A 17,183-nucleotide genomic window follows, 5' to 3' on the forward strand; every position below is an offset into this window, starting at 1 on the left:
TGCTTGACTACCCCTTCCGTGAAGAAATTCTTCCTAATTTCCAGCCTAAACCTCCCCTGGAGCAGCTTGAGCCCATTTCCTCTCATCCTATCGCTAACTACATGGGAGAAGAGACCAACACCCACCTCACTACAACCTCCTTTCAGGGAGTTGTAGAGAGTGATAAGGTCTCCCCTCAGCCTCCTCTTCTCCAGGCTGAACAACCCCAGTTCCCTCAGCCGCTCCCCATCAGCCCTGTGCTCCAGACCCTTCACCAGCTTCGTTGCCCTTCTCTGGACACGCTCCAGCACCTCAAGGTCTTTCTTGTAGTGAGGGGCCCAAAACTGGACACAGTATTCCAGGTGCAGCCTCACCAGCGCCGAGTACGGGGCACAATCACCTCCCTGCTCCTGCTGGCCACACTATTCCTGACACAAGCCAGGATGCTGTTGGCCTTCTTGGCCACCTGGGCACACTGCTGGCTCATGTTCAGCCCGCTGTCGACCAGCACCCCCAGGTCCTTTTCAGCCAGGCAGCTTTCCAGCCACTCTTCCCCAAGCCTGTAGCATTGCATGGGGTTGTTGTGACCCAAGTGCAGGACCCGAGGTGGGCTCTGCTGGACTCAGGTCAGTGCTGTCAGATGAGATAGGCAGAGCCTCTCTGGGAATTTGGGTTTACATCAGTTTTTTTCTGAACAACACCATGGGGCTTGGATCCTCTCTTTCCATCTCCCCTAACACAGCTGCTTCCAGGCGTAAGCCTATGCTTAGACCCATAAAAAGCTATGTAGTGTAAAGTGTGGGAGCTGAGCAGTGTTAGTTAGTACTGTGACATGAAGTACAGGAAACAAGAACAGCTTCCTGCAAGAGAAATGCTGGCCTAAATTAGGACACAGGCAGAATATATCTGGTCTGAATAGGGTCTGCCTTTATTTATTAGGTCTTTTCTCCCTGGAGCAAAGAAGGCTCAGGTGGACCTCATCACAATATTGCAGTACTTGTAGGGCAGCTAGGAAGAGGAAGGAGGCTCTTTCTTCACAAGGAGCGACATGGAGAAGACAAGGGGCAATGGGTACATGTTGCACCAGGAAAGGTTTCATCTTGATAGAAGAAAGAAATTTTTTACAGTGAGAACAGTCAATCACTGGAATGTCATGGAGTCTCCATCACTGGAGGTTTTCAAGGTGCAATTGGACAAGGTTCTACAAAATCTCATTGTGCTGGTTTTGGCTGGGGTAGAGTTAATTTTCTTCATAGTAGCTAGGATGGGGATATGTTTTGGATCTGTGCTGAAAACAGTGTTGATAATACAGGGATGTTCTAGTTACTGCTCAGCAGTGCTTACACAGTCAAGGGCTTTTCCGCTTCTCACTCCACCCCACCAGCGAGCAGGCTGGGGGTGCACAAGAAGCTGGGAGGGGACACAGCCAGGACAGGTGACCTTCACTGACCAAAGGGATATCCCACACCATATGGCGTCATGCTCAGCATATAAAGCTGGGGGAAGAAGAAGGAAGAGGGGGATGTTTGGAGTGATGGCATTTGCCTTCCCAAATAACTGTTAACGAGTAATGGAGCCCTGCTTTCCTGGAGATGGCTGAACACCTGCCTGCCAACGGGAAGTGGTGAATGAATTCCTTGTTTTGCTTTAGTTGTGTGTGCAGCTTTTGCTTTACCTATTAAACTGTCTTTATCTCAACCCATGAGTTTTCTCACTTTACCCTTCTAATTCCCTCCCCCATCTCATTGTGGGGGGAGTGAGCGAGCAGCTGTGTGGTGCTTAGTTGCCCACTGGGGTTAAACCATGACACTCATCTAGTCTCCCTTCCTGTCGTGGTTTAGCCCCAGCCAGCAACTAAGCACCACGCAGCCGCTTGCTCACTCCCCCTACCCCAATGGGATGGGGGAGAGAATCAGAGGAGTAAGAGTGAGAAACACTCCTGGGTTGAGAGAAGAACAGTTTAATAATTGAAATAAAGTAAAATTGTAATGATAACAATATAATAATGATAATAATAATAATAATATACAAAGCAAGTGATGCACAATGCAATTGCTCACCACCCGCCGACCGATACCCAGACAGTTTCCGAGCAGCGATCGCTCCTCCCTGGCCAACCCCCCCCAGTTTCTATACTGAGCATGACGCCATATGGTATGGAATAGCCCTTTGGCCAGTTTGGGTCAACTATTCTGGCTGTGCCCCCTCCCAGCTTCTTGTGCACCTGGCAGAGCATGGGAAGCTGAAAAAGTCCTTGACTAGTGTAAGCAGCACTTAGCAACAACTAAAAATATCAGTGTGTTATCAGCATTATTCTCCTACTAAATCCAAAACACAGCACTATGCCAGCTACTAGGAAGAAAATTAACTCTATCCCTGCCAAAACCAGGACACTTCCTCAGAAAACATTGGATCAGATGATCTTTTGAGGTCCCTTCCAACGTGGGTTCTATGATTCTGTGATTGATTCTGTGATTCTATATCATGTTAACACAAAGCATCTCTTCACTCTGCCCCTAGCACCCACCCTCTCACAGCAGATGCCATAGAGTTAGTGCAAGACAATCAGGCAACATAACTGGGGCTGAATATAAATCTAAAAACTGTAAATGTCAGTCAAGGGCAAATATTGTCAGGCTGTGACAACACAAAAACATCTGGACTCAAAAGGCTCTAGCACTACTCTAGGTGGGGACCCCTGTGCTTTTCTTTGAAGGACTAAGGTCTCAGTAGGGCAGGAGAGCTCCGTGGATCCCATTGCAGGGGTGCTGAGGGGCACCATGGGGAGCAAGCAGCTGGGGCAGTCAGGCCATGTGTACACTGAGCATGGGATTTAATACAGCCTCCCCTGCAAAGCAGGACTGAGGACATTATGGAAAGAGTATGGCAAATACGTCTTATATTGTTCATGCTGTGCCTCACACAGAAAAGAAATCCATCCACAAACTCTTGATTCATTCCCACACTAAAATTGACTAGGAGGATGCTTTTTGATACATCCCATCCAAACTGATGACTTTGCTTCCATTGACAGGAACAAGTCAATTTTCATTTATGGTTAAGATCACCCTGGGAATATAAGGAAACCATAACATATATGCAATATGTCCTCAGATTTTTTTTTTTTTTTTTAAAGACAGTAATACAGCTATCCTCGGTGTAGTTGACACTCATGTCATATGAGTTCATAGAGAGGAAACCTATCCTGTGACAGTTTCAGTATCACTAATGCTAACTTCTCCCTTATTTCCTCCAGTATCTCAACATTTGAATGTGGGCATTATGGTTTTGTTTCTTTACTCACAACAACAGCAAGGTTGAGGCACGTGATGGTATCATTTTCTGTCCCAACAGACATATCAGGTTCAAAACGAGCAATGTTAGGCAGCATGTAGGATATTGTGCCATCAGAGTTTTCCGTGATATTTTCTTTGGGTAAATATCGCACCCTTGAAATACAAAATAAAAACAGAATGGTTTTAACATTTGATTTTTGAGACAACACATAACCATGCCTGACTGAAGTTTTTTGAAGTATTTTTTTATGAACTTTATTAGTTGAATGTTGAACATTTTATAACCACTGAAAGGACTGTAAACTTTTCATGAGATACATATGTAAAAATTCCATTTTCTGTAAAATATTTTTCTTATGGAAATATTTCCTTAGTGCTAAGGATTAGCCTAATGGATTTTTTTTTTCTTGATACTAAAATGAAAACAAATATCCTTTTTTTATTTTTATTTCATAAATGGACCTTGTATCTTTTTATATTTTGGTTTAAACTAATTAAGTTTTGTCACTTTTTTTCCTAAGCTTTCTTATGGTTGCATGTAATTGGAAGGGGATGACTCAGAATGGTTAATAAGCACTCTTAAGTTTTGATTTGATAGGCTTGTGTTACAACAAAACAGATTACAGGTCAAATCCATAATGGGAGTCACTTTGATAACATTTCATATGCATGATTTATAAGCAGTGTTTCAGCTCCACTGAGATTCTTGTAAGCCTCTCAAGCATGCCCTATCAGCAGGTCACAAATCTCTAAGCTGCTGCAATCCTAGCTTTAGCTCAACTCTTGAAGTCCCCGTCCTCTTGCTGACCCTTCTGCAGGGGCAGCATCCAGCAGGCATCACATGACTTAGTCTATACTGTGGGTCCACAAAGCTTGTCCCAGCTCCATCCCAGAAGGGATCTTCAGGGTACTCCATCAGATCTTCCAGCCTGGGCTTGGGGGACCAAAATGTTCAGAGACCATTTCCCCATGGTACAGATGTAGCTAGTGCAGGTGGGCTTTACCCCAAAAGCAGCTTGATCTTGGCTTCTCAAGATTGGTTTGTAAGGATGTCATATTAATTAATAGCCTAATGTGTAGAGCACATACCTGAAAATTGGGAGGTTTTTTTCTAATTAATGTTACTTCTAACTCGAAACAAAAGACCCAAACCAAGGTTTCCCAACAGAACTGCAGGGACAATTGCATTTCAAGGCCTGTTGTTCTACATTGTAATAAATAATTAAACATTTAAAGGGAGATTGAGAGACAGACTCAGTGTCACAGTGTTTCAGGTAGGCACAATATCCCAGATGAGCATGACCGCAGCATTGAGAAGAGCTACAGCCATCATTTCTTACATAGTCTCATCTGGGCTTCTGGCCAAGTTTTTTCCTTGAGAAAATAGGCACCATCACCACCACCAGAGTAAAACATTTCTGTTTAGCAGGAGTTCACCTTCTGCAGTATTTGTTAACTGATTAGTTTCCTGATCCCTGTGTAGCCATTTCCTATGTCTTCCCAGGTACTCTATGAACCAAGAGGTCTCTATTTCCAATGAGAAATAAATAATATTCTAGGCATCAAAGCACCTCAGCTGTAGATGTTACAATGCAAAACCATCTTGCAAATATAATATACATCCCCAAGATATAAAGAAAGAAATATCATTTTAGGAAAGCAATTTCATAACAAGGGTGCCTGTGATAGCTGGGCATTGGTCTTAATGAGTCAGGAAGCATCAACTAGTCCTATGTCAACATCACATTTAAAATTAAGCAAATTATTAAAAGCTTCCCTGAATGGGGATGGACTGCTGCATCTAGGCCCTAGCTTATACATTCGGAAAAATTAATGTTTTCAGAGGAAAAACTGAAAAAGGTAAAGCTATAGATTAAAAATGTCATAAAGGAAGAAAGAAACAAAACATATTATTAAAATAAATATGAGTGATACATGGGTGGTAAGATAACTTCTTGGTTTTAGGACATCTGGCATATTTTCTTCTACATAAAGAAAAAATGAACAAAAAATTGGCAAAAAATGAACAGCAACAAATGCAAACCTGCCTGTGTGTTGTTGTGGCAAACACCTTGCTAATGAACAATCGTTCTTCACATGAGCAAACAGCTTCACACCCATTTACCTATTTCTTCATGTGCTTTCCCAATGTGAGACCTAATACAGAAAGTGTTTGTGATTGCTGTGTGTAGTTGCAATTTAGGTATTTTTGTCAAGTCTGACTAAAATATGAGACTGGAATTTCAAACCCAAATTTTAACTCATTAGAACTTTCTCTGACTTTAAGAAAACTTCTGATATGACACGTTACATATTCAGGGGGCTTTGCTTACCTGTATGTGTAAGGTCCTCTTTGCTCAAGTTTTGGACGTGCTCCTTTGTCTAATACCTCTGAAGGATTTTGCACATGGAAAACCCAAAATTGCCTGTAAACGGAACTTCCTGGCACAAGCCAATTTTCAAAAGCAATGGTACCATTTGCAATGACAGCTTCCTAAAAGGACAAAAATCAAAGCTAAAATTAACCACAAAAATGAGTGAAAAGCTGCAGATGATTGTAGAAGATTCCCAAACAAACAAGAAAAAAAGCTATTTTATCATCAATACGAGCCATGCAGTGCACATTTTTGGCCAACATTTGAAGGCAGCCTGACATTCCTGCTCAGTGAGAGCAAAAGTGAGTCCCCCTAAAATAAGTGACCACAAAGCTGATATAATTGCTACTGTAACCAGTAGTAAAACTTTCTTACTGCTGTGGTTGGGCATTGCCTTAGTTCCCAAATACTTGCCAAATCCACTGATTATTTCTAAAAAGAAAATTTTTGAATGACTGAATGATACCCAGCAGTTTTTAGAATCCATAAATTACTTTTCATACATTTGCAAATAGCCCAGGGGAGGAAACAAGAGTTACCTCTGAGCATTACTTAGGCACTAATTTTGCACCCAGAGAAAGCAAATAGTGTTCCTGCAGGACTCTTTTTTTGTGTCAGAAAACTCTCGTCACCAAAACACAAACTTTCTAAGAAACCTCCCCAGTTTTGATAACATTTTTTTAGGAAGGTTTCCCAGGTACAGGGAATGAGGGAAAAATACAGATATAAGGATGAGACAGGACATCAGGAACCACTCTAGAGTAACCAACAGCTTTATGTCTGTGGCACTCAGCTATAGTATGGTAAATGCCTATTCAGACCTTGGGACTGCACAGTGAGAAGGAGAGTTTGAAGGTATGTTTCCTGTATTGTCAGGGGAATGCCTGCTCTGCCTGGTTTACATCAAGCCTCTTTCTATAGGATTTTCACAAAGTCCTGGGATAATGTTTTTCCCCTCGGTGGTAAAAATTTAGAAAATATTTTTTCAGTAAGTGGAAAAATCTAGGCTGCCTAGCTCCAACATATATAATGTTTTTTTACTAGAGTTGTGCAATATCAATTAGGTCATTTGCACAGCTCACAGAGTCCCAGGAAGCAGAAGGCTGGAATCCTCCCAGATAGCAAGAAAAGACATTTTAAGTTACTGGTTGCTACATTTTCTTTCTACTTTAATTTTCTGCCTCTAGAGTTTGCTTAGCAAGCACCATGAAAAAAAAAGGATACTACCAATTAGGAACCACTACGGTTAGAAATGAATACCATGTCTTGGAGAACTCATAACACAAGCAGGGCTTTGTCTGTGGAAAGCCTGTGTGGTGGAGTTGCAAATGCCTTGCTGGCAGTGTAAAGCACTGGGCTTGCTGACTGAATATTTGCTATAATATATTTGTGTTTGTGTTAGGGGGGAAGGAGACCTTGCCACAGAAAATATGTTATCAGCTTGAGATCTTGCACTCATGCCCGACAGCTAAAATTCTCTTCAGCCTTGTTTTGCAAACCTCAGGAGGCCAGACTCTATCAAGGCTGTGATCCAGCATGGGGCAGACCATCTCCTTGGTGAAAAGAGAAATGCTTACATGATTTGGAAATCATCTTTTCAGCTTCCACAGAGAATTTCTCAAAGGATCTGGGAGAAGCAGGCTGATATAAAGAAATGCGCAGCTTGGTCTGCTCAGAGTCAGTCTGTGATCTGTACTCAGCAGGGTCCTGCAACAGGGGCAGGTGCCAGGATTTGACCTCTTGCCTCTGTGTAACTGGGATAGGGAAATGGTTAAAGATCCCTGGCAGCTGTATGGTCAAGAGGACAAACTAATCTCTCTAGAAGTCAACAGCACACAGGCACAGAAATGAATAAAGAAGTTTCAACCTTGTGACGACAGATTTTAAAGCAGTGTTACTTGCTGCTTAAAAGCTTGAAGTTTTCCCCTCCATCCATTCCTCCCTCCCCTTATAATGCTTTGCTAGGGGTAATAATGGCACAGAATATGTGAACTCCCCTGCCACTGGAGATTTGCTCCGAGTGCCTGAGCCATAAGACTTCTCCTGCCATTCTTGAGAGGTACAGAAATAGTCCCCAATCTGCCCCTAGCTCTAGACATTTTGGGCACTTTGAAAAACACGTATTCTGCACTGATTACATCTTATGACTTTGTGTTGACTTGGAAGAATATAAAGAACATTCTTCTTCACAGCTTTCTCCATGTAAATGATCTTATTTTTTCCAAAGGGTAGACCTTTGCCTCTAATCCTCTCTCTGCTATTGCAGGGAATGCTAAGAATGTGCAGGACTTTACACCAGCTTTTTAGTACAACCAGGACAACTTTCCATGTAAACTGAGACTGTAGGCTATGTGATGAGCCTTTTCATGTACTTTCTGTACTGCCCCTTCCTGCATTTTATTATACTATGTAGTTTCTTATCAACCCAGGACAAATTTACTGTCCACCTAAAGAGGTAGGGTGGCTCTTCTTTATTTTTTGTACAAGAATAACTACTGTGTCTATACTATACCCTCAGGAAATGCCAACAGAGAAAAGTTACTTTGGGCATTGTATGAAGAGGACCCTGGTACCTGAGTACATGGGACAGCAAGGTCACGAGTTACTGTGTGGATCTGCATCCTGCCATTTACTCTGTGCTAATGCCACCATGGGCACTCTTGGGGGATCCTTCAAGGGGACAGCAGATCCAACCTGACAGTGCTGCAGCCAAAGGGGCAAGCCAGCTCCCACAGCCCCTGGTACCTAATCTGTGTGCCTCACCCTTCCTTTGTGCCAGTTCTCATTCCTCAGGGAGCTGTTTCTGCCTGCTGGACTGGAGGAAGATTATTTCTTTTTTTTTTTTTTTTTTTTTCTGGGTTACCTTTCCACCAGTGAGCCACTTGGCTTGGTGGTGTGGGTAGGAGGAAGGATCAGATGAGAGCCAGAGTTAAAACAAGGGAAGCAGCAGGACAAAAGAGGGAGGGGGAGGAAGGGAGCAAGACCATTATTTTCGGTGGCATTCAGCCATTATTGTTAATAACATTTCTCCCACAAAGGAGGTGTGTGTGATTCTCTGTCACATACTTTGGGAGTGCAAATGGTGGGTTAAAGTGGAAGAAAATCTAGAGCTCTGTCTTTATTCCTGTCTTCGTTTAATAAAACTAATATCCGCACACCAGCAAGCCCTTGGGTTTTGGCTATCTGACTACTGGTGAGGCCAGCCCTAAATATTACCCCTCTCTCTGGCTGGTCACTTGTATATTCCCCTAGTAACACTGCCATGCTTTGTGATATTATGAAAGGGGATTTGGGAAACTACTAATTTGCAGTTGATAATATGAAACACTTGTCAACTCCCTAGTCAACCTACATCAGCTCTAATATGTTATGCAATAGTTAAATAGTGTTAGCAAAAGTAGCTATACAATATGTAATTACTACACAACCAAGTTCATCTCATGACCTAACTGTGCAAGACTGAGTGAAATGAATGGGAACTTTAAATCCTTTTGTTTCTGACACAATTTTTCCCCCACTTGTGGTGGGTCAAATGGCAATTCATAAATTCAAGCAATAGAAGCTTGCTATACTTTTTTGCTTTATGCTAAATTCAGCCATCATGATTTCTGACGAAGAAATCATGTAAGACAAAGTTGCTGTCTTGACAAAAGATCTGGCTAGATGGAGGAAAGATGCCATCTCCTGGGAACCGAGAGATGCCATGAATACTTTAGGCTGTAACAAAATTGTTACTAGTTTATCTCTATGTGTTGGGCTGCATATGTAAGTTGGACAAAACAAACAATACAATTGTGTAAAACTGAGTAAGAAAGAGTGAAGCACTGAGGTATTGTGGCAATCGTAACACCATTCTGTATTATCAATTCATCATGAATTAAATACATTAAGTAAAATTATGTGGCTTCTGTTAACCTCCTGAGCTCACACGCTCAGGAAAAAAGCAAAACCTCTTAGAGAAGTGGTGATAAAGATTTTTCTGGCAAATGTGTCAGCTACCAATGGGTTTGAGTGGTTAGACCTAGCTAGAAAAAAAAGCTGATCAGCTGAAAAGAAATGTTTTATCATAACTGAAATGATGGGAATTTTGCCTAAATAAATAATATTGTTTTAAAGGAGGAAAAGGAAAAAAAAATAGTAATTGAGCCATGTAAAAATATCTCCTTTCAACAATATCAGATGCAAGCATTCTGATTTGCTGTTTTGAATTCACCTTTCCTTTTGATTTTTTTTAATGTTACACATGATAATATCTAATAATAATGATAATAGACATGATAATGTGCAGCCAAAGTGTGTGGAGTCAGTTAAAAAGGTACAGTTTGATAGCCTCAAATGAAATATTTTTTGTAAAGAACTCTGAAACTTTCATGTTTCATTCCTAACTTACCAAGGACAGTTTTCTAAACCCCTAAGGCCTTCACGGAAAGGCATCTCTCCCCTCTGGATACATTCAATATTTGGGGAAACTAGGATTTTTGCCCTTCAGTATTGAAATCAAAGGCACCTTTTAAGGGGGAAGTCTCCTGTCCCCGAATAGTATCAGAGCTGAAATAGCTTAGTACTAATCTCATTCAGTGGATCCCTGCCAAGATGCTGCTGGTGGTGTCATTTTAAGTGTGCTCTTCAAGTGACAGTTTCTTTAAAAAGCCTCTAAAATGATTCAGAAAACATATGTAATGTTGAAATTCTTTAAACCTACTGGAGGCTGGAGTAGAAACAGCGTATCCCAAAAAGATCCGAGACACAGGTAGAGCAGTCTGGGATTAGAGAAGATAGCAATATGTTTTGCGTCGAAGCACAGATGTATGTTAATAAACTGGAACACATGAAGAAGTGACATCTTGGTGTTACATGGACTTTGTTTGGGTTGTGCACCCATGGACTGTTCATGGGTGGAGACCAACACCTGCCTGCTAGGAGATAACAGCCTGTACCCTTAGAGTGTCTGCCAAATTTCTAAGGGCACCTGAGATTGTCTATACACTTGCAGATGCTTTCTCTTTGCTGCAACAACAGTACGCAGCCTTCCAGCAAAATATGTCCTGCCGTGTTTACTCAGGCTAATCTCTTAATGACTGCAATAAAGAAGAAATGAGGCTGGTAGGGCTTGGTAATCTGCAAAGGTGTGTGCCTAAGGGAAGCATGCACAGGCTTCCACTGCTAGCAGAACAAGAATGGTAGGAATTATTGATTGCATTGATTTTTGAAACTGAAGTTGTCCGTATTTATTGGGAGATGCTAGGAAGCTCAACTGGACTTGCTTGAGAGTAAACTGATGATAATGCGATTTGACTAAATCTTGATAACAAGTTAATTTATGACAGTTTGACTTGTTATAGTATGAAGTGTCCTAAAACAGAAGAAAAAAAATTTATTCAACATTTGTTTCTCTAATCCAGCAATAACATTTTATAGCAAAATTCATTTCCCCTAGAAATATCAATTTGGTCTCACTGTTCTGCTGTCAGCTTGTGTAAAGAACTAGGATTTACTCCAAGATAGGATAGGCAGAGGAACAACTAGGGGTCTTTTTTTAAGCTTTGGACTATGCAGAATTTAAGACATCATTTTGCTTATAATAGTGATATCTGAAACAGCTTTTCTCCTTTATTAAAAATATGTCATTTTGATATTTGTTTTCACCCAGTGGGTGAGGACCTAAATTCAGGTATTACCTTATGTGAGTCCAAGTGGAAATATAAATGCTTACAGGCCATATCTGAGAGAACACCTTGCCCATTAGGTTTTTTTTCCTGTCCTAAAGTCTCTATTCTTGAGAAATTCCAAATAAAATTGTCATTGGAACTGATCTGTTTCTACCAAACATTTTCTTAAAAAAATTACATTTCCAAAAGTGAAAGATTTCAGAAAAAAATGTATTTTCAGTATGCTCTGTTCAGCACAGCTCTTTCCTTTGCAGTCAGATCTATATTTATCTTAAATATAACTGCAGTGAATAACAAATACTTGTTTTGCTTACTAGCCCTTTCATCAACATGGATAAATCAGAATTAGTTAGATTCCATTCCCTCTTGAGCATCTGCAGAACTGATGACTTTTTTCAGCTGTTGCACCTTGGCATATCTTTTCTGAAAAGGAATTGTCTTAGAGTCTCATGGTCTCACTAAATAGTCAGCATGATAAACAGGAAAAAATAATCTAGTATGACTTGTGCTTAGGAAAAAAAGTATCAGTTTACTTAAATAAATAAAGCCTCTACAAATTTACTTTTTTTGTTTTATATGAATACTGGTACACATTTTCCTTTTTATATATATCAAACAAGCTGCTTTGAAATAGGTACAAGCATCCAAAACATGATCACAATGCAGAAAATTATAAAGAGGTTGAGGAAAAAATTCCTCTGTCTAATACTTTACCACTAAGAACACACAGAGGTATAATTTCATAGGCAGACATTTGCAAACCATGCTGTATAACTGGTTCATTATTATAAGTAAACAGATGAACACAGAATATTGCTAATATGTGTTATTTGCTTTGAAAATACTTAATGGCATAACACAACACTCTGGATTAACTCAAAATAAATATTTAGCGTAAGGAGATACACATTTTTAAAACTACGTGCTTTCTAGAAAAACTGCCATTTCATCAATATGTCAATCAATTAAAATTATTTGCAAATATAGAGGGTATGACTTTTTTGTAAAATGTTGCAAAGTGGGTGAGACATTACCTAGTGAGAATTATTTTTTGATTCTCTATAAATTTGAAAATTTCATGAAAAAATACAATAAGAATTGGAAAATTCCTCTACAGTTACATTTTCACTGAATTTGCTGACAAAATGAAAACATTATGTAGAAGCCATTTTTTCCATTTTTTTTTAAAAAGTGATGGTAGAATCTAGGCATGGCCTCAACAGACAGTTTAACATTTCCTGATAGTTCATATATCCACCTCCTCAACTGACTTCAATAGCTGTTCAGTTAAGAGCAGTCTTCCAGAAGGGCCTTTGAATAAGTATGTCCAAGATCTCCACCATTTTCAGCGCTACAGGAGATCATTAGAAGGACTAACCATCAGCCAAAGACCTTAAGGTTTCTAGATTTTTAACTGTAGGAGAGCCCACCTTGGCTGCAGTGACCCCAAGGAGACTCCATGTCTCCATGGTGGACACCCCAGGCCTTCCATGGTCTTTCACTCCAGATTACTCCATGATTTAGGCCCTCAGTTATATACCCTTTTCACCAAAGATTTAACAAACTAACTTTTCTTTTTTCTTTAAAAGACAAAACTAGATTTTAAAGAAATAAAGTCATCTAAACCCCCAGAAAAGATCTACAACATTCTACTTCAATTATTCTTCACGCTCCTTGAATCAAGGAGATGTATCTTATCAGATCCTGTAGTCTTGTGGAGCACATTGGCTTGGATCATATAATCAAAAAATGTGAGCTGAATGTATGTAAGCGTAGGATTAGACTCTGCATAAGAAGTTTGTTTAGATTATTTGCAGTATGTAAATATAAATGCATAGAGTGAGTACCAAAATAAGAAAAAAGTACAGAAAAATAAGTAAGTGGGTCATCATGGGGAAAAAATAAAGAAACTAGAAACAAATATAATCAAAATAAAAAATGCTTACTTCTAATTTACATTACTGAAAACACATCTTGAAAACAATATTTTGCTTTCTCATGTGAAGCATAAAAGACAGCAAGCAAATAAACATGAAAATATAATTAATATATTTAAAAAATATTGCTGCAGCATCTATTCCCAGGGAAGTTTAGAAGGCATATATTAGAAAAATTAGGTTTAATAAAGAAAAAAAAAAAGTAAAAAAGCAGAAACAGAACACAGTATTTAGAAATAATGACTACTCAATAACCTCTAACCATACAGATTGAAAGAAAAAGTTTGTACCTTTTCTACTGCTTTGCCTATAAGCTTATCTCCAACTGGTATTAGAACTCCTCCGAAGATAGCCAGCACAGCACCGATGACAGCCCCAGTGAGGAGCCCACAGTTTCTGTTACAGCCCATTCCTCTCCTTAGTCAGGGTGCAGACAGACAACGTAAAGCTATCCTTGCTGTAATGCTTGATGGTTTTTTCTCACTTCTTGGTCCCAATAGACTCACAGATCTTCCTGAGAGAAGCTGCTAACATAAGGAGAGAGTGCACAAAAATCACATTCCAAAGCTCAAAGTACAAAGTGCATGACATGAAGCAGGTAGGAAGATAGCATGTCAAACCAGCCAGCCAGTGACAGCTGGGGGTGGGGAGGGAAGGGAAATTAAAAAAAAAAAAAAAAAATTACATGTACTTTTGACAAGATAGTTGCTTGTTACAGACCATTATCTTTTTTTATTGCAATTCTCTAAAAGATCGGTAAGTTCCTTCATTAGACTTTTTTTTTTTTTCCCCCCCCTCTGTTGAATTAGGACAAACTGACAAAATTACTATTCAGCTGACACTCTTCCTGAGGCAAGCACCTTCTCTAAAATCATTTTGTGCCAAAGGAGGAGGCTATAGACCTCTGGTTTTATCACAGCCTGCAATGCCCATGGCTCCCATTTCAGGCAAAACCAGAAGTTTACACCACTAGTGAGAGCTACACAGGCTGTTTCTGCACAGTGCCAGCAAGGCAGTCCTCAAGGTCCATCAGCACCTTGGTGGGAAGGGCAGCCTGTAATGGGAGGCCCCTACGAGAAGGCTGTCTTTCCAGATCTCTGTCAGTCCGGTCTACTACTGAAGGGACAAAACTTTGTTTCAGCCACTTCATGACAAAGGCGTGACTGGATTTTCCTTTTAGAGCTGCATTTCTACCAACACCTAGTTTCATCAATCCCAATTGCCTTACAGAAAGGCAGACTTCTTAAAGCAAACCTACATTTTGATCTTTGAAAGATACAACACCTTATATTTCAAGATCATTCAGTGTCAGAAAAAACAAAAATCTGCAAATACTCATTGGAAAACAACAGTTGCTGTTAATATGTGCTAACGTATCTTAAGATCTGGCCCCTAGTGAAAGGTGTTGTAAAGAAAATCAGAATTATACCAGTGCTGAGAGATACGGTAAAACATAAGCTCCCAGTGATATTTTTTCCTATTTGTTATTGTTTAGGAACAACTGAGACAAAGAGCTGCCTAATTTGCAATTTATTCGTGCTCGAGAATTAATCACACCCACAGAAATTGCAAATTTGTTATTTGCTTTAGACCTCCATTTAACAGAAAGTCTACTGTTTTCTATTTTAGATATCACTGTCGATATCCTTTTTATTCTTACCAAATTCTGTTTGTTAACATGTTGTGGTCATCTCTAAATAAATTTTAAAGCAGGTATTAGTTGCAGAGTTAATCACACATTCGAGGCCAAACACAGAGAGAAAAGGAAAACAGAAAGATGGAGTGGAAGAAAAACTCAATCTGAATTCCCAGTTTACTCTTGAGTATGAAAGGGTTAAAATATCTTCACGGAGTTCTAAACAGTAAAGCAGGAGTAGGAATAGCATGTCTTTTATTTTCATAAATGTGGTTATGAGGTCCTTCTATTAAAAAGAAAAGGCACACACAACATGCGCTGATATAAAAGGTACCATGGTCAGCAGGCTACTGATGTGTCCTCCCACGTCCTCCCAAACTCACAATTACATCATGGCTGTGCCTGAGCCCAGACTGCTCCTTTTATCTGCATTAGAAACCCACCTTTGGCTGCTTTTGTGCTAGCAGCAGTTATGGGTCCCTCGATATTAACAATGACTATTTCTGTACATTTGAGCTCATTTGGTATTTTAATCATTTTTCCTTGGATACTTGCAAGTAGAATGACCAAAAGACTACTTGCAATCTTAGAAAAATACCCTTCCTATAAAAGCCAGCCAGTCCATCCACCTGCCACCAGGTGATTCCTTGTAGTTCCCACATCAAAACTTTTCCGTTTGATTGCTCTACCTACACAAACAAGGGATGAAGGAAAAAACAGTTTTGTCTAAAGTTTTTGACTTTGGCTAGGGACTGTTTACAGTGGTAAACAGTATTTCTGCTGGAGGAGGTGCACCTTATTTGAACGGCAGGTTTACTTAGTTGCTTTCCTCTCTACCAGCTCTGTTACTCTGGTGCCTTTGCACATAACAGCAATAGAAACTCATGAAACAGGTAACATCAAGAAAAAAAAAAAACTATTTTCCCAAACTTTTCATGCAACCTGTTGCACTTTTCACAAAGATAACTGAAAGACAACTTGACTGAATTATAAAACCACCAAGTTATTAAAGGCTCTTTGATATAGTGGGTGGATGCATAATGTGGCTAACAGCAAACTTCAAGGCAAACTCAAGTTAGAAACTCATTAGACCTGAAGAACTTTTAAGTGAAAGTCACTAGGACCAACTCTCATATCTTTGTAGATATGTTCAGATCAGGACCTTTAGTGTGGCAAAAGGAGAGCTGTAATACTGCTGTGCATCTCATTGGATAAGTGAGGTCAGGATTTAACAAATCTGACTGCTGTTACACATTGTAACAAATCTGAGACAATGCAGAAATTCTCAATGAAGTCAAATTCTGAAAAGTATGTATTTTGGGTTAATTTTTTCCCCAATGCTATCTATTCTAGCAGATTTTTTTTTTAAAAAGTGTGGAAATACACAGTTTAAAATTAAAAATGGAAATTTTCTCTTCCATAAATGTTTAGAGAGGGCTTTTAGACATTGTCAGACTTTTTTTCTTGGCTTACATACTGAAGCTTTTCAATTTCAACAGATATACACCTTCCACCAAAATAAATTTCCATCTGTTTCTACAAGCTGTTCCAATGGATTTTTTTTGTGTTAGGCAGACTAGGTATCTCTCATGAGCACTAGCAATAAGCAGCTAGAAAGCAACTGGCTGCTAACAACTTGTGTCTATTCCAAGCTTTTGCAAACTGTAAAATAGTCACCCTTCTCCCACCAAAAACAATGCAATAGCAGTCTAGACATATCTCAATTTAGGCAATTCAAATTATCCATTACACAACTGCAGCAGAGAGCACTCACAACATAACGCTCAATTTCACATAGAAGTCAACAAGCTATTCCCATCTATCACAACTGAATGTAAAATATGAAGATTAAAGTAGAAATTTCCAATAAGAATGCAGTTGTGTCTGAGAATTCATATTCAAGTGAAAATAATTTACCTTAAGCAGAATAGAAAGTACCATAACAAAATTAGATAATGTCTATGAGACTATAGTATCAATTAAACTTAGATTGGACTACAGAATTAATAGGAATATTCACCCCATTCTAGAGTGTTTGGTATGTACTTTTTAATATTGTTTCAAATGTCCTAAATAGAATATTGGCAAATGAAATGGTCCATTCAAATCTCTGAAAAGACAATTTATAAGCAACTGAATAGGAGGAAAGATGCAAAATGTTATTAAACTTTTTCTTCCCTACTTAACTTATACTTCTGTACATGTCAGTTTAAAGCAAGCCCTTATAAAAATCAAAGAATATTATCTGTATTTTCTTCATGACTTCTCCAGCTCTAATAGTAATTTTTAAA

General features: G+C 39.4%; 1 protein-coding gene across 5 annotated transcripts in view; it reads right to left on the minus strand.

The window, feature by feature from the left end:
- CD36 (CD36 molecule (CD36 blood group)) overlaps positions 1-17,183 on the minus strand; it is a 42,436-nt gene that overhangs the window by 15,142 nt on the left and 10,111 nt on the right. For 3 of the 5 annotated variants that reach the window (XM_075706936.1, XM_075706910.1, XM_075706900.1), the window contains exons 2-4: positions 13,547-13,783; positions 5,609-5,769; positions 3,284-3,428 (exon numbers count right to left, since the gene is read on the minus strand). In XM_075706936.1, coding sequence (XP_075563051.1) covers positions 3,284-3,428; positions 5,609-5,769; positions 13,547-13,666 — 426 coding nt within the window. In that variant the 5' untranslated portion in view covers positions 13,667-13,783. The remainder of the gene's footprint in view (positions 1-3,283; positions 3,429-5,608; positions 5,770-13,546; positions 13,784-17,183) is intronic. The other 2 variants (XM_075706928.1, XM_075706919.1) reach the window with 1 other exon arrangement.

This window comes from Pelecanus crispus, chromosome 1, assembly GCF_030463565.1.
Source record: "Pelecanus crispus isolate bPelCri1 chromosome 1, bPelCri1.pri, whole genome shotgun sequence".
Classification (NCBI taxonomy): domain Eukaryota; kingdom Metazoa; phylum Chordata; class Aves; order Pelecaniformes; family Pelecanidae; genus Pelecanus; species Pelecanus crispus.